Here is a 24,941-nt window from a genome sequence, read left to right as displayed (position 1 = left end):
TTCATAGATGTGCTTAGACTTCATCAAAGCCTAAAAATGTAATCCAAACAGACTTTCAAAGGAAATCAAAAGAATACATTTCTGTTAGAAACCAGTTCTGTAGAAGCCGGGAAGTGATGCTTATAAAAACAATTACCTGACAAACTGGCCACACTGTATTTACTTTCACATCTGAAGCTTTCATGGAGGCCTGGACTCCACATGTTAACTGTGTGACCTTAAATGTAAACAGTTGGGGGTCCCACAAGCATTAATAATGAGACAAGATCTGTTCACTTTGTTCATAAATCATTTGGAATTGGGGAGTGAACAGAATAAGTGGCCAAGTTTGCAGATAATACCAAATAATTCAAGATGGTGAAAACCACAGCAGGTTATGAAGAGCTCCAGGAGAAATTCTCCAGTTTGGATGAGTTGGGTAACATGGGAAAGGAAGTGCGCTGCTGCAGGTATGTGTAAGGTAATGCACACAGGCCCTAAAAATGTATATACTGATGTAGTCTGAACTGGCTGAGTCTGAGAGAGAAAGAGATCTTGAAGTGATAGTGGGCAACTCACTAAAAAGGTCAATTCACTGAGAAGGAGGTGTGAAAAAGGCAGACTCCATTCTGGGTTGAAGCTGCTCAGGCTACTGTGATCAGTGGTTATGATTGTAGGATGTATACCTCACTGGAAGATATGATTCCTTATTTAACGCAACCAGCCCAAGTAGTGATGCAACCTAATTGGATTAGTTTAAAATTGTTTTTATTGCTATGCTTCAGAATTATTAGTAAAATATAAAATTAATATATATGCAATATATGTAGAACAAGCAAAACAAGTTAAACAAGCTAGTTTACATGACAAAGTTTCACAGATCTGAGTTTAAAAGATATTTGAATATAACAGTCATTATCATCATTTATTTATTACGGTCAAGGACCAGCTTACACAAAAAGAAATATTATAAATAATTAAAAAATGTCTAGTATTTGATCAAGTAAAACAAAAATTTAGTTACAGCAACTCTTGGTAAAATGGTCTGTTTAACATAAAAGACATTATGACAGCTTCTTCTGCCTTATTACACATGCCCTGGCACAGAATCTTGCAACCTGATAGGTAATATCTTTAACAGAATCATCTAACAACAAAGTAGTGTGGCTAACTCTATCTCTATCTGGGAAGCTAGACAAAATTGGATCGATGAACATTTTACGTATGTCTTGATAAAATGGGCAGTGTAAAAGAACATGTTCAACTGTTTCCACCATTCCAGATTGACATGGACAGAGGCGGAGTTCATAAGAGAGACGGGCATATCTCCCTTCAAGAAGAGCAGATGGGAGGGCATTAAAGCGGGCCAAAGTAAAGGCTCTCCGATGTTTAGGGTAATCTAAGGCATAGAGGATGTCTACAAACTGGAAGAATGGGCATTAAAATGGCAAATGAGATTCAATGTGAACAAATGTAAAGTGATGCATATTGAGGCGAAAAATCCCAACTTCACATATATACTGATGGGATCTGTGCTGGCAGCGACTGACCTGGAAAGGGATCTTGGGGTGGTAGTGGATCACTCAATGAAGATGTCAACCCAGTGTGTGGCTGTTGTAAAAAAGGCAAATTCCATGCTGGTCATAATTACACAAGGAATAGAGAATAAAACTGCTGATATCATACCACCCTCATACAAATCTATTGTGAGACCACACTTGGAATACTGTGTACAGTTCTGGTCACCACACCTAAAAAAGGATATTACAGAGCTTGAGAAGGTGCAGAAAAGAGCAACCAAAGTGATCGGGGCTAGAGCAACTGCCCTATGAGGAGCGGTTAAAAAGCATAGGGCTGTTTAGCTTGGAAAGAAGAATTTTATAGACCTCTGTCATGTATCCCCTTAACAGCTTGGAAAGAAGGCTGTTAAGGGGATACATGACAGAGGTCTATAAAATTATGCATGATTTGGAGAGAATGGACAGGGAGAAGATTTTCTCCTTCTCTCTTAATACTAGAACACGGGATCATCTGCTGAAGCTGGAGGGTGAGAGATTCAAAACTGATAAAAGGACGTCTTTCTTCACACAACGCATAGTTAAATTGTGGAACTCCCTGCCCCAGGATGTGGTGATGGCTGCCAACTTGGAAGGCTTTAAGGGGAGTGGACATGTTCATGGAGGTTAGGGGTATTCTTGGCTACTAGTTAAAATGGATACTAGTCATGATGCACACCTATTCTCTCCAGGATCAGGGAGCATGCCGAATATATTAGGTGCTGTGGAACACCAGCAGGATGGTGCTGCTGCAGTTGTCTTGTTTGTGGGCTTCCTAGAGGCACCTGGTTGGCCACTGTGTGACCAGACTGCTGGACTTGTTCTGATCCAGCAGGGCTTTTCTTATGTTCTTATTTATTTATTTTTGCTTTGTACCATCTAGGGGCTTATCCACCTCCTTGCCCAGCTGCAGCTGGGTATATTTTGGTGCCATTGGACACTTTTGTCCTTATTTATTAGAATGTATTAGGCTGTTTTAATGCTTTTATTCTGCTTTTATTGTACGTGGTTATTTTTGGGAGCTGTCCTGAGCCTGGCCTTTGGCTGGGGAGAAATGTAGAAATGTAATTGGGTAGAAATGGCTGGGTAGAAATGTAATTAAATAAATACATTTATATTCTTTCTTAATTTTATCAATATGGCTAACTGTCAACATGGACCCTTCTGTACACACTTAAATTTGGAGACTGGTCCATGAACAATCTAGATCTATCTAGAAACCTGAAAAGCCCCATGTGTGCTGAAAAATCTGAAATCTTAAAAAACAAAACAAACATTGGGGGTTATTGTCAGGGTCCTGACTGGGGTCTGTCCTGGTGTTGTGCAAGTGTCAGGCCATGAGGCATGTTTATTTCTGTTCACTGTATTTATGGGTTTGTCTTCTTGTGGTGTCAAGCACTTCGGTCTGGCTCTTGACATGAGTTAGGCCCGTTGCTGGTCAAGTGTCATTAATTGGTTTCGTTTCTAACTATGCCAGCAGCCCACTCTCCCATCCTCCCTCCCTACTCCGACCTTGAGCCTCTAGCGGGCCTCACAGTAATATGGCTGGCTTACTCCCCTGCTTCCTGCCAGGCACCGCTATCTTTTGATTCCCAGGCCGCTTCGCTCTGCACCTGAGATGGGATCATGCTTAAAGTTATGCTTTGTAGTATTGGTCGCCATTAGCAGCTTTGAACCCATGGATTGCTTATGCTGTGTTCCTACGTGCTCCTCAATAAATTTTTACCTGCTTCTGATTCACCTGTCTGAGCAAGTGACTTATTGGGACTGCCGAGGGCAGCTGACGAACCTCACAGTTATACTCTCCCATAGAAGCCGCACCTATATCTTTAAGAAATGTACATAACTCTCAGTGACTGTTATGGCTGTTGCTAGACAACCATAACAGTATTGCTATCCTTCAAGCCTTGATTTTTGTCAGTTAAAGGCAGGGTTTTAAATTGTTAAATTACAAGGTTTATTACAGATTATAAGGGAATCTTACTGATACGATATTATATTTGTATTTTAACCAAATCTCGTGGACGGTTTGTTATACTGCTTAGATGTAAGCTGGCCTGAGCCCAACCATGGTCGGGAAAGGGCGGGTTAAAAATCCAAAAATAAATAGAAATAAATAAGAGGGGGCAGGACCCTTTCCAGGGCTGTTTAGACCTTTGAGGGGAGGACTCATTGGGGCCGGAACTGTCAGCAACCACGGAGTGACTTGCTACCACATGACCTGCATAACTCATCCAGGCCAGGCTGTTTGCTGCTGTTGAACCGCAGCCACCCGAAAAGCCATCAACTTCACAAAAGCCATGTGATGTAGTGGTTAGAGCTTGAGAACAGGATCTGGGTGGACCAGGCTTGAATCCTCACTGTGCCGTGGATGTTCACTAATCTGTGCCGTGGAAGAGAGCTTCCCTCTGTCCTGCTGACCTGGCTGAAGTCACTTCTTTGGCCTGCTGCATCCTTTGTGGCCTCCCTGTTTGTGTGGCTTTGCAAAGAGCCAGTCAGCTCCTTCTCCTCTCGAGCCAGCTAGCTTGAAGGGAGCGGGGAGGAAAGCCCTCCTCCGCCCCCCCACCCCAGCCTTGTTCCCCTCCCCAGCAGCAGCACCGGGGAGGAGTCGGAAGGTTCCTGCTTTGGGAAGGGGGCAAGAAACTGCACTTTTAATATTTTTCTGTTTTCTACACTTGTCAAAATGAGTGGGGGGCCTAGGGGGGAAAACCCCAGGACCTACTTTTTCAGTTCTGACTGGGAAGACAGACAAAAAGCACAATGTTGAAAGACATTTTGAGACACAACGTAGCACCTTTTCAAAGAACTATCCACTCAATTCTGAGATTCGTAAAAAGAAAATCTCAGAATTGGAATCAAAATCATCCTCATAACAGTCGCTGTCCTTTAAGCCTGGGATGCCAAGCAAAAACACCTCCATTTCATCTTTTATAACTGCAAACTTGCTTGTGAGAAGGAAGAAACCTTTTGAAGATGGATAGCTCTGCAAAGAGGTATTTTTGGCTGTTGGTGAGTGGCTTTTTGAAGGTTTTCACAATAAAGGTGAAATCAGGTCTGCATCAGAAGTTGCAGATCTCTGGAAACAGAGTAACCAGAAGAAGTGAAGCCATTTCTAGTGGACTGGAATATCAGTTGCTAACTGACCTGCAGAAATGTCTGTTTAATTGTGTATGTTTTTTATATTTAGATTGTTCCATACTTATGGTTTGCTTTGCTCACAGAGAGAAGATAGGATGTAAATACTTGAAATAAAATGTTAAATAAAAGCAAGTGTGTGGTTTTATGGTTGGTTCTGCCTCTTCCGGCAGCCATTTTGTGGTTTGCCCCACCTTGTCTGGCAACCATTTTGTGCTTGGGCCCCATACCTCGTGTCACAATCCCAGAAGTGCCCACAGGCTCAAAAAGGTTGGGGACCCCTGTTTTTTAAGGTGATTGGATGTTAGAGCAAATAACCTCAGGCCATAACAATTGATTGCCTGTTACACCTTTCAGGGGCAGGGCAGACTCCTGTCCATCAAAGTGCTTGTACAATAAAATCGTTGGCTTTTTGATAGCACTCAGGCATGCTTTCACAAATGTCTTTTAAAAGTTCCCTCATCTTCATAAGCTATTTGCCTGGGCAGTGCAATGGGCTGCAATTAAAGAAACCCTGGCCTCCATGAGCACTTGGGCGGTTTTTTGTGTCCTAGGATGTGTTCCTTTTTTCAGTGATCCACATTATGTGACTTGACTTTGTGTTCATTTTACTAGGCTTAGTTTTAGACATCAAACTTTTGCACAGAATTATGTCCATAACAAGGGAGAAAGCCCTTGCTGGGCTTATGATTCACTGCAATTTTTCATTTTAGGTATCGAATTGAAACACCTCTGTCTGGAATACATGACTCCTTGGCTGTCAAATCTGGTTCGTTTCTGCAAACACAATGACGATGCCAGACGGCAGCGAGTTACAGCGATTCTCGATAAACTTATCACAATGACCATAAATGAGAAACAGATGTACCCTTCCATTCAGGCCAAGATCTGGGGGAGTCTGGGACAGGTACAGACTTTTCTGTTGCTCACCTGTACAATATTCATGCAAAAAAAAAAAAAGTAGCTTATCCTCTCCACAGCCAGTTGAACATTAGTAAGCAATTTTGCCTCCTGTTTTGGCAGAGTTGCAAATCCATGTGGAAAAACATGCAGGCTTTATAGATTTCCTAGTTATGTTCAATAAGTAGATAAGTAGGATAGAAATGTTTTAAATAAAATAATTAACCTTAAACTCTCCTCTTCCTCTACTCCTCCTTAGCATCCACAGCAGTTAAGGTTCAAAAAGGGTCATTTATTTGATTTTTTGGTTCGTCCCCATCTAGTAGGGGAGATATCCAAATTTTCACATTCGGCTGCCAGGTTTGCTTATGCAATTCGATATAGTTGAGGAAAGTTTGCTGCTCACTTTGCATCTTTGTGGACTAGGTATTATTTGAATTTTTTTCTTGCTGAAAACATTTACAAAATGTGAGGCTTGGTCTCAGAGCAAAGATCAAATGAGCAGCATTTGCTTGTTTGTTTTAAAACATTTGTATTCCACATATCAGCATTACCCCAAAGAGGGTTTCCAGAGAACAGCAGTAGAAAAAGCATAAAGTTCACCTGCTTCTCCATTCCTCCCAATACCTTCCTGAATCTGCTCTCTCTGGCTTGCAGTCCAACCTTATGAGGACATAATCCCTTGCGATACCACAGATTGTGCTGTGATGGTTCAGCTGCCATCCCAAGGGGAAGTGGGGGTGGGGAGGGGGTTGGAGGCTTATTTTCTTGACCTCCATGGGAGAATCATGTGGCTCTTGAGCCATGCCTTGGCTACATTTGCGGTCCACCGTCCTTGGATTTCCAGAACATTTGTATCCCACACTTCCTCCCAAGGAGCTGAGCACAGTGCACCTGGTTCTCCCTTACGCATTTTATCCTCTCATCAACTCTGAAAGTTTGGCTAGGCTAAGAGGCTGTGATTTGCCCCAAGGTTCACTTAGTGAGCTTTCTGATGAGTAGTGATTTGAACTGGTTTCCCTCAGATCCTAGTCTGATGGTCTAACAGCTGCCTACTGGAACTGACAATCATGAGTTCCTTGCATCAAGTGGTGATTGTGTCACTAAGAGCCATTTGCATCATCAAGCACATGGCTAGAAGGTGGCTCAAAGAAGTGTCTTTTAATGTTGGAAAAGTCACATGAATACGAGGTAGTGCATGCGCTCCAGACAGAAGATGTGTGGGATCCTATAGCTCCCTTCTGCTATGATGGGTCCTTTGGTTCTCTTTGTTGAAATCTTGTTTTGAGATAGAGAAAGAAAGACTGATTCCAGTTAAGAAGTACTTTGTTTGATGCAGAAAGGCTTCTTCTGATGGAGAAAAGCCTTTCTTTGTTGAAGGAAATCCCCTCTCTCCGTTGGAAGAAGACTTAACGGAAGGGAGTTGTAGGATCCACCCCAATATCCTGCGTGCCTTCAAAACACAGGCCCTGAAGCACCACCACAGGAAGTTGTGCTGGAGCCAGGCCGTTGGTCTGCCTAGCCTGGTTCTTGTATGCTCCTGAAGTCTTAATCCGCGAAGGGTCTTTTCCCAGCTATGCTAGTTTAGGTCATTTTCTTAAACTGGAGATGCCAGTTTGAACCTGGATTGTGAAGCATATGATCTACCACTGAGATGAACAGGAACAGAAAGCTTTGAAGCTTTTTCTATCTGACTAGTTCAATATTTGGCGGTTTACCAGAATAACAGGTCTTTCCCAGCCCTGCTGCCATCAGATGCTTAGAACTGGAGATGCTGCCAGTTGATCCTCTGACCTTCAGAATATACTGCCTGTGCTTCATCTCTGAGTTGTGGCCCCTTCCTGGGGCTACGCTCACCTAAGTCACTATCTGGTAACTTCTCTGCTCGCGATTTTGACATGCAAGTGGTGACACATGAGAGTGGTCCTTCAGGTCCTCTGATGGGGCTTGAGAGATCTCTCGTGTCGTGACTGGTGGTATGTCCAGGTTCGGCTCAGCCACCATGGGCGGCTGCTGTTCTGCTGCTCAGCTGGCTTGAAGATCGGCTGGAGAAGTTCCCTGCAGCCCATCTTGAACCCAGGTGGCAGAAATATGGGTTGGGGCATCTTCTGCCTCTTATGGTGCCCTGCCCAACTCCCTGATGGGCTCTAGAAGACCCCCATATCCTTTTCTCGGCCCAGTGCCATTGGTGCAACTGGGGGAGGCCATGACAGGCACTTGCCACCCGTGTCACTTCCTCCCAAGAGCTGCCACCCCTTGCGGATTTGGACGTGGAACCATCTCCGAGGGTGATAATGTTGGAGTAAGACTGGGGTGGGGCGAGACCCCCATTCACTCTGTTATGAAGCTCACTGAGTGGCTGTGGACTGCTTACTCTTTCTCAGCCCAGCCTACCTCACAGGATGGTTGTGAGGATAAAATGGATGCAGGGAGAACCACACAAGCCTCCCTGGACTCCTAGGAGAAAGCATGAGATAAAAATGTGTGGAGAGATACATTTTAGTTTTGCAAAGAGTAGTCTTTGGAGAGTTGTCCAAGTCATTTGTTCTGTCCACGGTTTTGCAGACCCCTCAGTGAGGTCTAGCTGTCCTGAGGGAAACCAGTGTGAGCCTATTTCTTGCTGTTTTCCCCTCCCACAGATAACGGATCTGCTTGATGTTGTGCTGGACAGTTTCATCAAGACCAGCGCCACCGGGGGGCTGGGCTCCATCAAAGCGGAGGTGATGGCAGACACAGCGGTGGCTCTGGCTTCTGGGAACGTCAAACTGGTTTCCAGTAAGGTCAGTGCTTCCCTTCCTTAAACTCAGAGGAGGTTTTTTACACTGTTCCCGCTTCGTGGCATCTAGTGATCACAGTCGTGTGCGTCAGGCTCATCACTTCCCCCTTCCCGGATTATTATCCTCCAGTGGTAACTGTAAAGTGGGTGGAAAGGTCTGATGGTCCTCCCTTGGTCCTCCCCTGTGCTGTTGTGCCAATACAGGAGGCAGAATACTGATCCCAGAATAGTCCAACATGGTTGGCAGCCTGCCCTTCAGTTCAGTGATGGATATTACACTAAAGAAAACAACTCAGATCCATCTTGTTTTGGGTCAAAAGATGGAATTTTCCTCCAGGCTAAATTGCCTTAGCCACCTTTACATGTATTGTGTGCATTCTGTCAGTTAACCATTCCTAAAGGTGTTCACCTTCCATTTGGAACTGTTCCCTCTGTTCTCTGTTAATCCTGTAATCTGGACTATGGCTATTAATGTGGTTAAATACTGTTTGAGAAGCAGATCACCCAGTCTCTGTAATCCTGCATCCCTAATCTGCCCCAATATGCATAGTCATCAGTTTGATACTGCTTGAGCAATTTTACCTAATAAAAGTATGTATTTTTCTCCTCTCTTTCCTGTAACTAAGAATTTATTTGGGCCTCTTAAACCATATGGTTAGGGAAGCCCAAATCATTTTAAAGGAGCAGGTTTATATAAGTTCCTTTGCCTGGGAGAAATGAACAAATCCATTACCATAAAGGCTGTTATGTCAGAGGTGGGGAGGGCTTGCTGTGGGACACACTGAGTCACATCAACAGCCTGATGGATGGCTTCTCCTAATAGAGGCAGACAGTCTCTGAGAGAGGGAGGGCTTTAAACTGAGGATGGAAGCAAACAGGCCATGCGTCTGAAAGGAAGAGAATGATCTAAAGAGGCCAGAAACTTTGAAATAATAAATTTATGCAATGCTCTTATTGAGAGGGCACATTACGGAGGGGCATAAATTCCCAGGCAATGGGGAGGTGGTGGTCAAGAGAGGGAAAAGGGAGGTCGGGTATGAATATGCAGTTAATGTGTACTTAGGTTTTGTTTCTTTGAGGGATAAGGACTAAAGAGTTAAATGCTTCACAGCTGAGACGGGCTTGAAGGGAGCGATTTTCAAGAGGGGCAGCATAATTTAGGTATTTGGGGACATGAAGAAATAGTAAATGCCAAGATTATTAGTTTGAAAACCCTTGCCTCTGACACATCACATCACCATTCTCTCTTCCCCGCTCTCTTTCTCTCTTCCTCCCTTCCTTCCTTGATGCTCATTCCGGTGTACCTCAAGAGTACCCATTCCTGAGTGAAACTGGGATGCTACATTTTTTGTTCTTTCAAGCTCCCCTCTGTCTCTTAACTAAAAGTAACCAATTGCTCCCTTTCCAGGTGATTGGAAGGATGTGCAGAATAATTGACAAGACCTGTCTGTCTCCGACCCCTACATTAGAGCAGCACCTGATGTGGGATGACATTGCCATTCTCGCCCGTTACATGCTGATGCTCTCCTTTAACAATTCACTTGATGTGGCTGCGCATCTCCCCTACCTCTTCCATGTAGTGACTCTGTTGGTCGCCACCGGTCCGCTTTCCCTTAGAGCTTCCACCCACGGCCTGGTCATCAACATCATTCACTCTCTGTGCACTTGTTCGCAGCTCCACTTTAGTGGTAAGTTCCTTTACGAGACCGTTTGTACTGGCTAGAGCCAATTGGCTCCCTTTGGGTTTGTCCCCTGGCTGGCTCTTAGCAGCAGCAGGTTTAAATAGTCAGCAGAGTGTCATGAAATGTGACTGGCCCTGTTTAGCCCCTTTGTGACCCTGTAGCTAACTACTTGAGAAATATGTTTGAATTTAAATATTTCTTTCCTGCTTTTTCCCCTATAAGTGGCCTCCAGGATTGCTATAGAATTTTTTAAAAGAATATAAAACAGTTTAACAAGAGCCAGAATAATTAAATGATGAAAGATTACAGCAGAAGGGGAAAATCAAAGCATGCTAATAAGTAGAAACTAATCAGCTGTTTTCTAGTCATTATTCAGTTTTCAAAAAGTTATCAGAAAGAGCCACCTTTTCATTGAATGGCAGAAACCAGCAGTGAGGAAACCAGAAGGAAATTCCACTGCCTAGGCACTGCTAGCAACAGAGCAGTGTGACCCCCAAACACCCACCCACCCAACCTGAGAGTGCTTGTTGCGGGAGGTAGCAGGAATATTTTTCAATTAAATCTTGTAAAATCAGGCAGTGGTCTAAAGTAGACCTGCCCTCTCTAAAGCCTGCTTGTTCATCGACAATTATGGCCTCTTGATCTAGCCAGTTGGTAAATTTGTCATGAAAGTGCTTGGCATACAATTTACTAATAATACTGAGGAGACTAATAGGCCTATCGTTGGCCGGATTGTCCCTCTTTCCTTTCCCTGTTTTAGGCTAGATATGGTGAGAGGGAGGGAGGGTAAAAATCTTTTTGATTTTTTCCCCATTATTCACCTTTTGTACTTTGAAACCCTGTTGATGCACAAGGCGTCTTTATCTGGGTAGGTCAATCTACTTTATATGCAGTGCTGCAAAGCTCCTCATGGTAAGTGAAAAATTAATACTTTATACACATTATAATGACAAGGCAGCAAATGGGCCTTGCAGCTGCATGCTTGCTGACCATGTTTTGCCCTTTAAGTCTGCCTCTGTGGTGGATTTCCTTCTCTCCCACTCCCACCCCCCACACTCTTCATTTATTTGTAACCACAGTATAAAAGTCTGCTGGCCAGGCTTGGATGACGCACATTCCTTGTTATCATAAGGTGAGGTTTCTAAAGTGGTATTTAAAGTCTTTGAGTGATGCCTGAAGAATGGTAAAATCAATTTCCCAAACTGGGCAAAACCTACTCACCCACTCTGACTGCAAATTAGAAATGTGTGTAATAAAAACAATGTTGTGTCACCGCAGTTTAAAAAGCAAATTGTAGGGGAATCTATTGCTTTTGTGGTGAACGAACAATGAAAGGGCTGTTGAAATCAATAGCGGGAAGGATGGGGGAGGAAATGTGGAGCCTTCGCTCCATCTCCCATTGTGTGATCCCCATAAGGGTAGGCAGGGCAGCTTGACGCGGTGGCCTGGGATCCCTTGGCAGCTGGGCCAGGACTTCCCTCCGAAGGAGCCCTCTTCTTCTATGTTGCCCTAGAGTGACTTTCCCACATGTGACTCCTTACTTCCTTTCCTCAGGCGTTGGGCTAGCATATCGTTGGAGCTCTCTGGCTCTTTTGCAGGCTCATTGGGAGTTGGTTACTGCCGAGTCTGTAGCTGAGTTAATTTAATCCCGTGTTGTATACACTGAAGTACCTGTTTTCAAATGGACTTTATCTGTAAATTAAATCAGTGAGCCGCAGTAGAGCAGCAGGTGCCTGACTCCCAGACTGAGCTACCCTGTCCTCCTCATGGGGAGATAACAGAAGAGAGGAGAAGTAAGACCCAGGGGGACCTGGGTAGTTTCCTAACCTCATAGCTGGAGGCGGGGCTCTGCCATTCTCCGTAAAAGCTGTTTGTGCAGCTGGCTGCGGAGAAGGGAGTTTTTCAGCTGCAGGAGGGCCTGCTCCATCCCTCTGAAGCCCTTTTCTCGAGCGGTGGCCTGTGTATTTGCAAGGGGCAACGTGAGGTGCCTTATCTCCAGGTTAGCCTGCTGGGGATTGCTAACTCTGTAGCATAAGTCAACCTGGAGCCACTTGGCGAGTGGCCAAGTAAGGGCGCCCCGTCTCTTGCCCCAAGGGCTGTTTTGGAAGTCGCCCAGCTGCACTGAGAAAAGAATTGCAAGCCATGTCCTTTCTCTAAATACATCGCTGGGTCATGGTCTGAAGAAGGGACGGGAACGTCATTCCTAATGAGGAGTCCAAAGAAGCCTCTCTCCTCTTTGAAAATGACCTGAAAACATGGATATGGAATCCTCCACGAATCAGTCATTATTTCTATAGCTGTTTCTGGAGGAGACTGAGGAGGTCCTGAATTTCTCTGGGAATCGCAGCCGGCTCTGTTGCAGCATATAAACCGACGTTGCATATTAGAGGTATTAATCACATTCTTTTGCACACATTCATGGAATACGCTGTACGGGTGCAAACCTCCAATGTATGCCTGAAGATGTCCTTAGATAACCCAGCTTCTCTCTGCAGAGGTTGCCTTGGCCCATTGCTGCCGAGAGTCAGCTTTGAGTGTTGTCTCTAGAATGCAAGCAGTGCCTTCTGTGGCAGTTCTGTTATCTGCAGACCATAATATTCTCCAAGACATAATGATTTCTGAAGGCTGAAGGCCTGAAAATGCTGCTTTGGGAGGCTCTGACATTTCCAAAGACCAAAACATGGGAATATACTTACAGAAAACCGAAACTGGTGGGTCATGGCTTTAATGTCAATAATTGTCTAGAGGAGGCTCCCTTTCGGGAAATGCATTACGTGTGTGCTTTTTTCCCATGTGGGTTTTTATACTGTAGATTAAACAGATTTGTTTTTCCATGACCGGCAAAAAATTTTGTCAGCTGTCCAATTTGTTTTTTCCCCTCCTCTTTAAATTTATACAGAAAAGGTAACTGGGGGGTGAAAATGATCTGTATTGTTAAAGAGTTTGTGTGAGGGAGTTCAATCCAGAATAGTTTACTAGGCTGCAGCAGGTTTAAAATTAATGTTTATAAAATTACTGTGTTTAAACCCAAACTTCCTTCACTCTGGAGAGTCTACCACAGGCCCATTAAATGATATCAATAAACAATGTAGTTCATTACTCCGATCCCACCCCTTTAGCATGACCTGAAAAAGTAACATGGTGGTTGGCAGTCTTTCATTACTTGCACCCTTCAGGTGTGCCCATTTACTTCACAAATAGTGTAAGTTTTAATTCAACATATCCCATAGAAGTGAGAGATGTAAAATCCTGACTCAGGGGCAGGTTTTTCAATAGCTGCCCTCATTGGGCTTCCTGGCTGCCTGCTTAAGAAATTATATTTTAGCACACTGGCCCCCCAGGATTACAGAGTGGCTGAGGGGGGCCCTCACTTTCCCCTTGCAACAGCACCAAGAGGGAGAATGACCAGTGCAGGACCACTCAGAGAGCTCTGGAGCTGAGCAGGCAGCCCCTCTCCACTTCCCAGGGTCACTTAGTCACTTAGCAGGTTTCAGCCGCAAAGTTTCTTTAAGTTCTGACAAGGGAACAGAGAATAGCATGAGTCCTTTTTGTTCCTTCAACTCCCACTGGTGCTTTGCAGAGCTCGAAGGAGTGGAGGGGTGGTGCTCTGCTCCCACAGCAAAGGGGAGATCAGAGACCCAGGGCCCCTATGGTGCATCCCCTTTCCTGTGGGAGGGACACGCCAAGAAACAATGGAGTACTACTCTTGTGCGTTTGCAACCCCAGGGGATCGCCCTCCTGAGGCCTGGCATCCCTCTGGCCTGGCTGACACTTGAAACTCGCCCGAGAATCCCCCAGAATCCCTGCTGCCCCCACACACCCATCCCAACCCACCAGCAGGCTGGTGGTGGCGCTTGCCCACCCACGTCTTGGCCCCAGACCTGCTTGTTTTTGCAGCCTTTCATTCCTGCAGGTATCCTTTACCCTCGGCCTCCCCCCTCTTTTTGCCCTTATCAACCATGGTTATGGCTTGATTTAGATTAACTGTGATTTTCCTTTGGCGCGGGTGAGCACAAAATTGTGGCTAGCACCTGGGGAAAAGAAGAGGAATGTGAGCGCTCTTCCCCAGAGTGGACTCCTGGTTTGCAAAGCATGGGTTGTAGGGAGCCGATGTTTCCATTGGCCCCAGTTCCCTCTTGCTGTCTTCTGATGGGCTTCCAAAATGCTTTTTTGGTCCATGGCTGAAAGCATCATCAGACCAACATTTCTGTTGGCAACATTTCTGTTAGTCACCTGGTCCAACTGTCTGGCGAAATTACCTTCATCCAGACAGATGACAATGGCTATACCTGAACTTGTCCTAGGATATGCCAATTCTGAAAAATGTAGTTTTGAGTTTACAGAGGTGTATGTTGTGGTTTTATTTTAATCCATTGAAAAGTTGAATGAGAGTCTAATTGTTTGCTTTATGTATCTTTTAACAGAGGAGACAAAACAAGTGTTGCGACTGAGCTTAACGGAGTTCTCGCTCCCCAAGTTCTACTTGCTCTTTGGAATAAGCAAAGTGAAGTCGGCAGCAGTCATAGCATTCCGATCCAGCTATCGGGATCGGTCGTTCTCTCCTGGCTCCTATGAGAGGGAGACTTTTGCACTGACATCTCTGGAAACAGTTACAGAAGCTCTGCTGGAGATCATGGAGGTACGGCGAGTGAAGCAAATAATGAGTATGTGAGCAAGTCAAGGGCTGTGAGGTTCAGTTGGTAGATGAATCAACAAAAATTTCAGTTGTCTAATTGGTGAATTGCTGCCAAAGGTTGCAGCCTGTGTTTTCAGGCTGTTCTCATTCTCACATGTAATATTCCTTAGAAAAGAATGGGAAAGAGAAAATTCGACGTGGCTTTTCTTACAGTAGGTTGGATCCAGAAGGTGCCCTTCCACTCAAAGAAGGAGCCTTTCACTCATACAGAATGGAAGGCCATCTTTGATCCAGCCTGGTGGGTGGCAGCTTTTTGTGTGTTAAACTGTAATTTATTTTATGCCTAGGATTACTTTTAGTCAGCGAATTGATTGTTTCAATTAATTCACTACAAATTCTCATTTGACATTTCTAGGCAAATCTTATTCTAGCTTGCAGATGAGCTCTTCAGAATATTTTTATCCGTAGATTTTATATCCTGCATTTCTAGCATTTAGGTTGTCACAAATATGTTTCAACCAAGTTGATTTGAGCCTCGGGAGTAGTGAACTTCTATCTGCAGATCTTCCACCCCAGAGCAAGCTGGCGGATTCTCTTGATCTGTGCCTGATTGCCATGATGGAAGGCTATGCCAGAGAGCCAGTACCCTCTGATGCGCCCTTCATTGATGTCCTTTGGTGCCACTTTGACAAAGAGCAAGCCCCATGTGGGAAAACCTGCCCCAGACCAGTTGGGAAGTAGGCAAGGACTTCTGGGTCAGAGTGTCAGGGGAACATCTGGCAAAGTCAGCTGACTCTGTGGTAGTTAGAATCGGCAAAAGAAAGGACTGGGGGGGATACCTCACTCCTTCTTCATACTTATTACAGACTAATCCAGAAGCAGAGCAGATAACAGTGGGGTCACACTTTATTTTATTTTATTTATAGTCTGCCTTTCTCACAGGGATTACACAGAGTGAGTCTGTACAATCAAGAAAATTCAATAGGAATTTAGAAGTCTGGAACCACCAGAAAGAACTAAAGCAGAGTATTAAGTATTCACATGCCAAGCGGTACAGAAATTACATAATAGGATTTTATAATAGGATTATAAAATTTTAGTGATCTTGAAGGGACCTCTCCAGGGTTTCCCCTCCCCGGTGCCGAATATGCAGGCCTTCACGAGTACCTTCACCCCCGGCTGGAAGGACCACGCCTTCGCCTTCTTATCGTAATAGGCCTTCTGGATGACTTGAGCCTGCTGTAGGTGTCGGGCTGCCACTACCTGTGAGGCCTCTAGGCGTTCTCACAATTGTTTTACATAGTCAGAGGGTTCAACCCTCTCCGTCTCTTGAGGTTCATTCTTCCATTCCCCTTCGATCAAACTCAGCAGCCCCCGGGGTTTACGCCCGGATAGTAATTTGAACGACGCGAAACCGGTTGAAGCCTGGGGAGTCTCTCGCACTGCAAATAGTACTGGGTCGATCATTATGTCCCATTGGTTGGGGCGTTCACTCGCTACCCTTCGCAGCATCCCTTTGAGTGTTTGATTGAACCGCTCCACTAATCCATCCGTCTGGGGGTGGGCGACGGATGTAAAAATCTGTTTAACATTTAGCACTTTACACAGCTGCCTAGTCACGTTCCCTGTGAATGATGCCCCTCTGTCAGAGAGGACCTCCCGTGGTAACCCTACCTTGGCAAATAACTGAATGAGGACCCGGCATACCCCTGAGGCCTGCATATTCCTGAGTGGGATGACTTCGGGAAATCAGGTGGCGTAATCTACGATCACGAGGATAAATCTATTTCCCCACAGAGTCTGGGGACCTATGAAGTCCATGGCGATACGCTCAAATGGGGCCCCATTAATGGGTAACTGGTTTAAAGGAGCGCGAGCTGGCGCCCTATGGGTATAGCGTTGACATTCGGGGCATGAACGACAAAAAGTTTTTACATCCTGGGAAATGGCCGGCCAAAAAAACTTCTCCTGTAACCTATTCAGGGTATTCTTAACTCCCTGATGTCCCGCCCAGGTATGGTCATGACTCACTTGCAACAACTGAGGTCGGTACGCTAGGGGAACCAGCAACTGGAATATCTCCCCTTTAGGTTCTTTCACCACCCTATACCACAGCCCCTATTTTTGTATTATCTGGGGCCATCTTTGGGCCCTACGCTCATCCAATACCTTACCTTCACTCACCGCCACCATTCCGTGCAGTGCCTCTAGCGTGGGGTCTTGATGCTGTGCCCGTCGGAACTCGGGATCTCCCAGGTCCTTTGCGGATCTTGTCCATCGTCCGTCGGGATTCCCGATAGTGGCTGGTTGGATGGGCCAGGTTGGTCGTCCTCCTCTTCTCCCAGGTGTGCCCGCTCTTGGGGCGGGTCCTCTGGACCTCGAAGAAGGTACTGAATCATCTCCGCGAAGCACGGGGCATCTCGCCCGATCAAGGCTGGGTAGGGTAACCTTTCTACCCGGGCCACCTGCAAAGTGTACTCTCGATGGTGCCATTGCACCTTCACTTGGACTACCGGTAACCGCTCCAGGTGTTGGTGGAAACATATGTCAGGCTGCTATCTCGGTTTCGTTATTGCCTCTGTCTCTGTGCTGTATTGTCTGCCCCCCAAGGTCGCATGCCTAAGCCTGGGAACTCAGCTCCTGGGAAACTGTATTCCTGCGTGTAATCTCCCGCCTTTACTGCCTTATAATATCTCCCAGCTAGTGAGCCTTTCATAGCTGTCATTTTATTCGTTTGCACTGTATGCCTATTTGATCAGTAAAAACCATCTGTTTGGACTCTATACGACTTTGTGGTGATTTCTGGTTCTGTGGGCCAAGGGCTGACATTATGACAGCTATCACACATCTTCACCGTTCTCCTAGCCAGGCTGGAGCCCAGGGGGGTTCGCCTGCCACTTGGATGGGAGCTGTGCAGCTCTCCAGGTGATCTACTACCCTGGAGCCCTTCTCAGAGGACCCTACTCTGTTACAGGACTTAATCGCTGAACTTTTCCGGACGAACCGAGAGGTTTGCCGCTTGAGGGGACTGGTACACGCGCAGTGGCAATCTCTTACAGGACGTCTCTGGATGTTAACATCGGAGGATACTGATGCTCGTTTAGATCTTCAGGACTTGGATCAATTACTGGACGATGCCCGATTGGCGACTGAGGATTTACAAATATTAACTGGACTTTTGGATAATCTTATTTCTCGACAAACTCTTTCTACCATGGCGGGAGCCCCGCCGGAGGGTTTTTCCCTGATCCCGGATGCGGCCAGCTGCCAGGCTGAGGCCAAGCGAGTCGCTATTAGCACCGCTCTTCTCCTTGTGGAATGTACAAAGGACACCCCGGTAGCCACCTTGGCTCAAGTTTTGACCCCGACGTTTGGAGCTGAGGCATCCGCACTGGCGGTTCGAGTACAACCTCTGCTGGGCGGGGAACCTGACCCCATACTCTTGCTCCTCGAGACAGAACTTTTGCCGCGCATTACGGCAGAGGCTGCCCTAAGACTTGAGAACGCCAAAGTTCTTGCGGATCAGCAAGCCGCCGAAGCGGCTAGGGTCGCAAGAGAGAGAGAGGCGGCGGAAGCAGCCAGGGCGGCTGCAGCAAGGAATCAGGCGAACGTGGACACGCGCCCCAAGGACTATGTACTGGGACTATCAGGTCTAACTTTTTCCCCGGCGTTTGTCCCGTCGCGTGCGACCCAACGCGCACGCCGTTTGGCTGACCGACGTCGAGACTCAGATGAGTCTGAAGACGAGGATTTATATGGGGATAGCTCTCAATGGGCCACGAGCTTCCGAACCAGTAAGCCTCATCTTACTGGGGGCCCAAGTGAGGAGGTTCATCTTTTACGAGCCCAGAATCGGGAGCTCTCCGACCGTGTTGATCAACTCCAAGAAGTAATGGAACTTATGCTTCACGAGAACAGGCAATTACAACAAACCCTGATAGCTCAGAGACAGCCCGTTCCGATACCGGGTCAGGGGGTACCCGTACAACCACCCGCTAATGTGCCTGCTCCACCCTTACCTCCTGGAGCTCCTGTTGCTCCTCCGCCCGGACCACCCGTGCAACCACCTGCTAATGTGCCTGCTCCACCCTTGCCTCCTAGAGCTCCTGTTGCTCCTCCGCCCGGACCACCCGTGCAACCGGGTCAGCCCGCGCCCGGCCCTTGGAAGCAACTCAAATTGAGGACTACGTATGACGGATCTCTTGAGACTTTGCCTTGTTTCTTGCATCAAGTGGACAGTTATATGCGAGAACAAGGTCAACTTTTCCCCACGGAAGATAGCCGGGTGCGGTACGTAGCTTCCCTCCTGACAGGCAAAGCGGCTGACTGGATGGTCCTCCAGTTTGACACCCGCTCTCGTGCGATTCGTTCCCTCAACAACTTCATGACTGCCCTGAGAAGGAGGTTTGAGGACCCCTTCCTGGGAGAAAGAGCCAAAACGGAACTCTTACAATTAAAACAAGGCTCTGCTACAGTTCGGGAATTTGCCGATGAATTTCAGCGACTGGCAAGTAAAATTGTAGGTTGGCCCGAGACCACCCTAATCCATCATTTCAGGGAAGCCTTGCATCCTGACATTCTGAACTGGTCTTACATGCGGGGCGATCCCGATACCCTCGAAGGCTGGATCCTATTAGCCGAGGAAGTGGAAAGCCGCCGCCGCTTTATTTCTCTCGTCCGTCAAAAGCACAAGGAGAAGGGCACCCAAAAGCCTCAACCCAAGGCACCACTGCTCGTCCCACGAAATCCCCCACGTCCGCTCCAGGAACGTGAAGCCCGATTTCAGAGGGGTGCCTGTCTTACATGCGGAGAAATGGGCCACTTTGCAGCCGTTTGCCCACGCCGCCAGGAATTATTTCGTCCCAGCACGACAACCCGCGCCCGAGGTCGTCCACCACGCAGAGGCACCGCGGCCACCCGCAGCGCAGCTCCGGGAAGGCCCACACCCTCTGCACTCCATGCCGGGGACCCAGCCTCCCTGCCTGCTTCCAACGACCCCGCCGGGTCTCGGATTACAAGTGCCCCATTGGGGGACAGCTTTCCCTCTTCGGATGAGGAAAACCCTTGGGTTTCTCCAGCCTTAAACCTGGAATCTCCCCTCGACTTGTCAAAAAACGGCTCCGGTCTGTGGTGAATGGAGCATCTCCACAGACCTCTCAGGATCTCCCTATCAAACCGAATGCTCCTACCAAAATCAAAGAAGTGGACTCCACCGTCTACGTAGATGCAGTTTTACAACAACTTAACGGAGGTCCACAAATCCCCGTCAAAGCACTAATTGACTCCGGTTGCTGTCGCACTCTCATAAGCGAAGCCACGTTTGCTGCCCTCAGAGCCGACTCAGAGGCTTTACCCGCCCCCGTCCAATTTGCTCAAATGGACGGGAGCCAATTCCAGGGGGGTCCAGTGGATCATCGCACCATAGGGGTGGCAATGGGAATTGGTTCCCACTGGGAACAAATAGACTTCACTATAGCCCCTATCCGATTTGAAGTGGTCTTGGGAATTAACTGGATTAAAGGACATAGTCCCAGTATTGATTGGGAAACAAACACTATTTCTTTCGCTAGTCCCACCTGCGACCAGCATCGGCAAAACTTTGCTCTGCCATTTCCGCCCGTTCCAGCATTAACCTCTACTGCCCCAGTACCGCCGGCACTACCCGCTGTATACCGGGACTTTGAAGATGTCTTCGACCTTAAGGAATGTGATGCCTTACCCCCCCACCGGGCCTCAGACTGTGCGATTGAAGTAGTGAAGGACTGCACATTAACCAAAAGTAAGATTTACCCTATGAGCGCTTCCGAGCGCACTGTCCTCCGGGACTTTTTGGACAAAAACCTCGCCAGAGGGTTCATTCGCCCTTCGAATGCCCCAAACTCGGCCCCCGCGTTTTTCGTCCGGAAAAAAGAGGGCGACCTTCGCCTGTGCATTGACTTCAGAAAGCTCAATGCGGTTACCCAGACCAACGCCTATCCTATCCCATTAATATCGGATATTTTGGGACAATTACAGGAAGGCCGTGTGTTCTCTAAATTAGACTTGGTAGAAGCCTACTACCGAGTCCGTATCCGCGAAGGAGATGAACACCTCACTGCCTTCTCTAGCTGTTTCGGAATGTATGAATTCCTTGTAATGCCGTTCGGATTAAAAGGGGCCCCGGGGGTCTTCATGCAACTCATCAATGAAATCCTACATGACCTTCTATATCGTGGGGTGGTGGTCTACTTAGATGACATTCTCATTTATTCGAAAACTATGGACGAGCATGTGACTCTGGTCAGAGAAGTTCTACAACGCCTGCGTAACCATCAACTGTTCGCTAAACTAGCTAAGTGTGAATTTCACCAAAGCAAACTCACGTTTTTGGGATACATCATCTCCCACCAAGGTCTTCGCATGGACCCCGCCAAAGTCCAAGCCGTCCTCGATTGGACTCCCCCCACCAACCGTAAGCAAGTACAGCAATTTCTGGGGTTTGCAAACTTCTATCGGGGATTCATCCCTAACTTCGCCCAAGTGGCTCTACCCATTACGGACCTGCTGAAAACGAAAGGAAAAGTAAGCTCGGCTGCCTTGCCCTCCGCAAAAATCCTATGGACTGAGCAATGCCAAGCCGCCTTTCTGGCCCTCAAACGCCTCTTCACTTCAGAGCCGGTGCTACGGCACCCAGACCCAAATCAAATGTTCATTGTGCAAGTCGATGCTTCCGATGTAGCCATGGGAGGGGCTCTCCTCCAGCAAGGACCGGACGGTCTTCTTCACCCTTGCGCTTACTTTTCAAAAAAATTTGCGCACGCTCAATTGAACTGGCCCATCTGGGAGAAAGAGGCCTCTGCAGTTCATCATGCACTGACTTTATGGCGGCAATTCTTAGAAGGGTCTAAAGTACCCTTTGAAGTCTGGACCGATCACAAAAATCTAGCTGCCCTCACGGGGTCCCATAAGCTATCGGCGAAACAACAACGGTGGGCGGAGTTCTTTGCTCAGTTCCGTTTCACCCTGAAGCACGTCCCTGGGAAGCAGAACGTTCTCGCGGATGCTCTCTCCCGTTTACCACAATATCCGGTAAAACTCGAAAGACCCACCAACTCTCTGTTCACCCCTATGCAACGTGGGGCCCTACCTATGCTGGCTGTGCAAACCCGATCCCAGCATCAACACACCTTCCCTAACTTGCAAGCTCCGCCAGCCCAACCGGCTGCCCAGCCGCCACCGCAACAGACCGGAGTTCCCGCCCCTCCTACCCCTCCGACCGCTCAGCCGCCTGCAGTCTGCGCGCCGCCACACGTAAGCACTAACCCTATAACTATTTCTCAGATCTCCAGGACCGACGGGGGGGCTCCCTCCAAACTCCCCATCTCCGAATCCTTTTTAACTGTCCTTCGGGACCAGTGCCTTTTAGAACGTTCCGCTCATACCCTACCTCCTGGTGTTTTGGAACAAGGGGGGTCCTGGTACAAAGACTCAAAATTGTATGTACCCAAAGCTCTCCGGAAGGACGTTTTACATTTAGCTCATGGAGCCAAAACAGCTGGGCACTTTGGGTTTCTGAAGACCCTTCACTTATTGCGCAGACAGTTCTGGTGGGGGGGAATGCGTTCCGACATTGACTCCTTCATCCGCAGTTGTCCCGTTTGTGCCGCTGCGAAACGTTCGCAGGGCAAACCCCCGGGACTGCTACAACCTCTTGAAACGCCCAGCAGACCTTGGGAAGTGATTGCTATGGACTTCATGACTGATCTCCCTCTCAGTGGGGGTAAATCTGTGTTGTGGGTTGTTACTGATTTGTTTTCTAAGCAAATACATTTGATTCCATGTGCAGGGATCCCCTCTGCTCAGAAACTGGCCCGCCTCTTCGTGACGCATATATTTCGTTTACATTCGTTTCCGCGTAAAATAATTTGTGACCGCGGAAGTGGTTTCGTTTCTAAGTTTTGGAAAGCTTTCCTCAAGTTGGTGGGGGTGGAACAGGGATTGTCTAGTGCATACCATCCTCAAACTGATGGTCAAACTGAACATGTCAATGCTGTACTCGAATGTTATTTGCGTTGTTATGTTAACTACCACCAGGATAACTGGGTGGAACTGTTACCTTTAGCAGAATATGCCTACAATAATGCCATGCATCAATCCACAGGTTTTAGCCCGTTTTTTGCTGTGTATGGACAAGATTTCAGTCCCATCGTTCCTGCAGATGATGTAGAGGGGGAGGGGAACCCCGACATTGCCTCCTGGGCACACGCCCTCCGTACCACTTGGCCCTGGCTCGTTAGCAACCTCGACCGGGCCAAACGTAAATACAAAGCGCAAGCTGATAAACATCGCTCCCCCGGGGGTGATCTGCAAGTGGGTGCTTTGGTTTACCTTTCCACCAAAAACCTCCGTTCCACCCAACCGTGCCATAAACTCAGCGCCAAATTCATTGGCCCTTTCCCCATTACTCGGGTCATAAACCCTGTCACAGTGGAACTGGCTCTCCCCAAATCCTTGAGGCGTGTGCATCCTGTTTTCCACATTAGCCTCCTCAAACCCCATATTGCTTCTCCACGGTGGCATCCGGACCCGCCGCCTGCGCAACCCATCATGGTGGGGGGGGAAGAACACTTCGAAGTCTCCAAGATCCTTGACTCCCGTATTCACCATGGCACTCTCCAATATCTAGTTCGTTGGAAACATTTCCCCCCTGCCTATGACGAATGGGTGCGCGCACGGGATGTCTCCGCCCCCGACCTCGTCGACGCCTTTCACATTGCTTACCCGACCAGACCAGCCCCCTTGCGAACTGGGAGGGGGCCTTGAGGGGAGCAGAATGTCAGGCTGCTATCTCGGTTTCGTTATTGCCTCTGTCTCTGTGCTGTATTGTCTGCCCCCCAAGGTCGCATGCCTAAGCCTGGGAACTCAGCTCCTGGGAAACTGTATTCCTGCGTGTAATCTCCCGCCTTTACTGCCTTATAATATCTCCCAGCTAGTGAGCCTTTCATAGCTGTCATTTTATTCGTTTGCACTGTATGCCTATTTGATCAGTAAAAACCATCTGTTTGGACTCTATACGACTTTGTGGTGATTTCTGGTTCTGTGGGCCAAGGGCTGACAACATGCCACCACAGCCATCCATACCACAGGTAAGTCTGCCGGGAGTAAAGACCCTAACACCATGGAAATGGACGATCCGCTGTCCACTAGAGCTTGTACCGGTTGACCCTGGACCATACTTGTACTAACAGTGGTTTCGGTTGATCAACATCGGAGTCGGCTTGCTCCCAACCGAGGTCGCACTCCATCAGTGGGCATTCGCGACGAAAATGGCCCCACTGACCACACGTGTAGCATGGGCCCTTGTGAGACTTCTCCATGCTCGGCCCTTCATTTGGGGGGGCTCCCTTCGATCCTTCACTCGTGGACGGATAGTCAAGTTGGCTGGTGAGAGGTGGGGGCACCTTAAACCGAGGCCCCCCACTGATCGCCAATCGGGGTAGTTGACGAGCCCGCCCTCCCCGATTGTTGGAGGGGATGGGACCTTGTCGTCCTTCGGCCTTCATTGGCTCCCAACTATGTCCCCGGGTCTCTAGTGCTGACACGTTCTCTAGCAGTGTCATGGCTTCTTCTAAAGTTTTGGGCCTATTGCAAATCAACCACTCTTTAGCCCTGTGCGGCACAACCTGGATCAACTGTTCGAGGACCACCCGTTCAACCACGACCTGACTGTTCAGTACTTCAGGTTGCAGCCAACGATAGGCCAGGTCTTTCAAAGACGTGACGAAAGCCCTTGGCGGTTCACCTTTCTTCCAAGTCAACTGTCGAAAACGCTGCCTATACGTTTCTTCAGAGATGGCCTAACAAGCTAGGATGGCCGTTTTGAGTTTCTTGTAGTCAGCACTGTCTGCCTTATAGAGAGATTTCAGAGCGGTCTGAGCAGGTCCGGTCAGGTAGGGGCCAATTATAAAGGACCATCGCTCCTTGGGCCACCCTGAGCCGTCCTTTCAAAGGCTTCTAAATAGCCATTTAGTTCGTCCTCAGGCCCTAATTTGGCCAAGGGTACCGGGGGGAACCCGCGGGTGGGTTGGCCCACTCCCGTCTCCCCCACCCCCTCTTACACTCTCAAACGTTTTGCATACATCCCGCATGAGACTAGCTTGAGACTCCTGATGCTGCAAAGTCAGGTCTCTTACCAACCGCTGTTGGGCCTCCTGTTGTTGTTGCCATAGCTCCTTCATCATTCTTCCCTGTTGTTCCAGCATCCACTGCGTGAGTTGGCTGAAATCCGTAGCCTGCGG

The 24,941-nt window shown here is 47.7% G+C and overlaps 1 protein-coding gene across 2 annotated transcripts in view; it reads left to right on the top strand.

Moving 5' to 3' along the window:
- The window catches only part of NF1 (neurofibromin 1), a 310,275-nt gene that overhangs the window by 235,931 nt on the left and 49,403 nt on the right, over positions 1-24,941 (top strand). For both annotated transcript variants that reach the window (XM_056865591.1, XM_056865590.1), the window contains 4 exons: positions 5,384-5,577; positions 8,210-8,350; positions 9,755-10,034; positions 14,453-14,667. In XM_056865591.1, the coding sequence (XP_056721569.1) occupies positions 5,384-5,577; positions 8,210-8,350; positions 9,755-10,034; positions 14,453-14,667 (830 nt within the window). The remainder of the gene's footprint in view (positions 1-5,383; positions 5,578-8,209; positions 8,351-9,754; positions 10,035-14,452; positions 14,668-24,941) is intronic.

This window comes from Euleptes europaea, chromosome 19 (genome assembly GCF_029931775.1).
Source record: "Euleptes europaea isolate rEulEur1 chromosome 19, rEulEur1.hap1, whole genome shotgun sequence".
Lineage (NCBI taxonomy): Eukaryota > Metazoa > Chordata > Lepidosauria > Squamata > Sphaerodactylidae > Euleptes > Euleptes europaea.
This window is presented reverse-complemented; position numbering and strand designations above follow the sequence as displayed.